The following is a 3,426-nucleotide window of genomic DNA, read 5'->3' as shown; positions in this document are numbered from 1 at the left end:
GCGACGCAATCTTCACTACTGCTCCCTGTCTTGCTACAGAATTCATAGCTCCCGATGCAGAGTCCTTTCATCGTGACAACGTTCTTGCTGAGATAGCAGGGCGTCAACTCATACGGGAAGCTTATGGGACTAAATTGAATGGAACAGACCGCCTGTGGGATGCCTATGGGGGAAATTGAGATACTAATTGTTGATTGTTGCAAGCGTGTTCTCTACGCTTCCGTTCTTGCTCGATTCCTTCTCTTCCCTACGGCTCAGGATCTCCTCCATTAGCTTGCACCTTGCCGCCCCAAAACACCTCGTTTTTCACCTCTGTCATCGAGTGCAGCAGGAACATGTCCAGCCGAACAGTTGCACCTTCGTCTCCCTCCTCAAAGGCCGTTCATGCTTGTCAATTTCGAAACAGGACACTTCTCTCTGGGGATCTCGCCACTTCTCTTCGTTCCATTGCTCGCTCTGGTTATTTCTTTGAGGATTTGGATGTTTTTCATCCTGGAGTTTGACCTCGAACCAGTCGTTCATCAAGCCGGAGAGTGAGTTGACAAAAGGGAAGTTGCGCATTCCGGATGGACATGAATATGGCGAGGTGAACCAAGCAGAGTAGTACTCTTTGAAGCTCAGAAGCGGCATCAGCTATGATTCGTTCACTGATACGGATCTTGGAGGCAGACAGACGAGGATCATGAGGAGGAGGCGATGACGGAGGGACTTCGACGAGCAGGGAAATGTAATGGCCGAAGTTCATGAAGAACGAAAGCTGGATTAACTGATCAATCTGTGGTTGATATCTGCAACGGCAACCCTCTTTTAAAAGTTTTGGTAGCAAGCTATGGGCCCCTAACTGACAGAGCATTAAGAGCTATAGGCACTTGCAAATTTATGCGAGAACTTGCCTTGAATAATTGCTCACGCTTAACAAGCCATGGACTAAACTACATTGCAGGCGGATATCCATTGCTTCGTTACATATCTCTAAGCTATTGCGAGCATGTCTCAAACTCTGGTATCATTGCATTGGCCAAAGGATGATTAAGGCTTCTAAAGGTCCGATTGGATGGATGTCGCCCTCTTTCAAATCCATCAGTTCGTGTACTCTGCAACACCAGTCTGAAGTTACGATACCTGAGTATGCAGCATTGTACAAAGCTTTCAGATGATGTGTTTCAGCATCTCTTATATGCTGCCTCTCTGAGGTTCATCGATTTAGGCAGGAGACATTGCATTTTGTCTTCAGTTGTGACATTTCTTTGGTACGCTTCCGCCATAAGCGGCGACAGGAGGACAGCTTTTCAGTGACAGATACATCTTTGACTCTGATATCTGTGAATTGTCCAGATCTGAAGGAACTTCACTTGGTTGATAAAACCATTGCAAATGACCCCTTGATGCCGACTGATCTTGGACTTCTACACCTGATACAGCGAGCTTCAACCCTCCGCATTTTGAAGCTAAAGCTAGCTCATATTTCAGCAGCTTCTGAAGTTGCTATTATGCAATTAGTGAATTTCTGTAGCAATCTTACTCATGTGGAACTTAGCAACTTCAAGCACCTTGGTGATCCTCCAGTGTACGAACTAGTTCAGAGATGCCCAAACTTGTTGGAGATGGCTTTTGACTACTCAACAATAACTGATACATCGTTGGTTCTCATTTCACATCATTGTAAGCGGCTTCGAAATATTTCTTTAAAATGCTGTAAGAAGTTGACTGATGCAGGTATGAAGGCACTGGGACAGAGATGGAACATCTTACCCTGAAAAGCAAGTTCTTAAGCTTTATTATAAAGCTATAAACAAATTGTAAAGCTTTGTCATTTAATTTGACTTTATACCCAAAAAGTCATCAGCTCTGATCTATGTAAAGAGCTTTTTCAAAACATTGTAGCAGTGCAAAGCCGAGAGACGCTTAGCCTACGCAAATTCCTATACAAGCTGAATGCTCAGAATGGGAACTCTTGGACCTCTTGAAAGGTTCATGACAAGCAATATAGTGAACTTTGGCATCAAATTTTTGAGTTCTTCTTGACAGTCTCTTTCATTGCTGTACCTTGAACCCCGTGTTCTGCAGCTCTTGCACGATCTCTTTGACACCGTCGTGGTTACATAGAGATAAGCCATATTTCTTGCCAAGCTTAAAAGCTTAAATCTTAAAAGTTTCAAAGCTTAGTTAATAGGAAGCTTTACTTAAGCTTCAAAACGATTCGTGATGAAGGACGACAGGCTGTTCTGAGCGCCGAAAATTGCGCCGAGGACATATTCATGTCCTTAAAATCGACGAATGATCAGAAGCATTAAGCCTCTTAATCCCATAAGTCATCTAAAGCCATTCAATCATTCAAGTCTTCAAAGTTCCTTCAAGTCAAGTTCTACAAGTTTGATAAAGCGACTAAGTTCTGCAAGTCTACAAACTCTGCAAGTCACATTAGTCTGGTACTCTGCAAGTCAGACAAGTCAACTGGAGTCAAAATTGACTTCTGTCCAAAACTCATAGAAGGGCTGTTCCTGCGCAGAAACTCCGAACTTCAAAGTTGTTCATTGGAAGGTACTCTACCTATACACAGGTTTGTTGAAGCATTTTCAGCATATGAAGAAGGATAAAACACAGATTTTCCAAAGATTGTGAAAGCCATACCCAAAAATACATAAGCCTTGTATTCCCAAATTTGAGCTATGCTCATCCCGCTAACTTGATTTTGAGTGAGAAAGGTCTTTTGAGTTTTGCAGGATGACGGAACCACATATGGATGATCTTATGCTGAAGGCGACCTACCTGAACCTATGATGGAGCAAAAGTTGGATTTAATTATGATTCAATTGGATGAAGAATGACGGGCTAGGCAAGCATTGCAAGTTCAATTGGCAAATTTACAAAGATCGTCTACTGACAAAGAAGAATCTCAATTCGAAGACCTTTTTCGACGTACCATCGATGCAACTCTCGAAGCTCAAACCATCCGCAAGGAATCAAAGATAAGTAAAAGAAGTTTCAAATTTCGTACTTTCAATGACACTCGAGAGGGAAAAACTATTCTTGCATTCATTAGTCAGTTTGACGACTACTTTCATGAGGAAACCTATGCACAAAAAGATAAAATCAAGTGTGTCACTAATCATTTAGTGGATAGAGCATCTCTTTGGTGGACTATTGTACGCAAGAGTATAGATTGTCCCGCTACCTGGGAGAATTTCAAGAAGAAGTTCATGCAGAATTTCCTTCCTCCAAAATTTCATGAGAAAGCCATTAAGCAATGGGATCTTCTTCAGCAACATGATCGTGAACCTATTTCTCAGTACACAGAGCATTTTTGGAATGCACTACTCCAGCTACGCATGCTTGAAGACGTACCTGAAGCGACACACAAGCGCAAGTATATGTCTCAACTCCTTGGGCATTACTACGCTGAGGTTCACATGTTCAAGCCTGCTA

At 42.6% G+C, this 3,426-nt stretch overlaps 1 protein-coding gene across 1 annotated transcript; it reads left to right on the top strand.

Annotated features, from left to right (window-relative positions):
- The first annotated feature begins 335 nt into the window (after positions 1-335).
- LOC148035407 (uncharacterized) lies at positions 336-1,757 on the top strand. The gene is made up of 3 exons (XM_087680825.1): positions 336-482; positions 670-727; positions 1,168-1,757. The coding sequence occupies exons 1-3, from the start codon at positions 336-338 to the stop codon at positions 1,755-1,757; spliced, it is 795 nt and encodes a 264-aa protein (XP_087536951.1).
- The last annotated feature ends 1,669 nt before the right edge of the window (positions 1,758-3,426 follow it).

This window comes from Lygodium microphyllum, chromosome 6 (genome assembly GCF_053477565.2).
Source record: "Lygodium microphyllum isolate KBCC chromosome 6, Lygodium_microphyllum_v1.1.10, whole genome shotgun sequence".
NCBI classification, from domain to species: Eukaryota; Viridiplantae; Streptophyta; class Polypodiopsida; order Schizaeales; family Lygodiaceae; genus Lygodium; species Lygodium microphyllum.
Note: the sequence above shows the minus strand (reverse complement) of the source record. Positions and strands in the feature narration are given on the sequence as shown.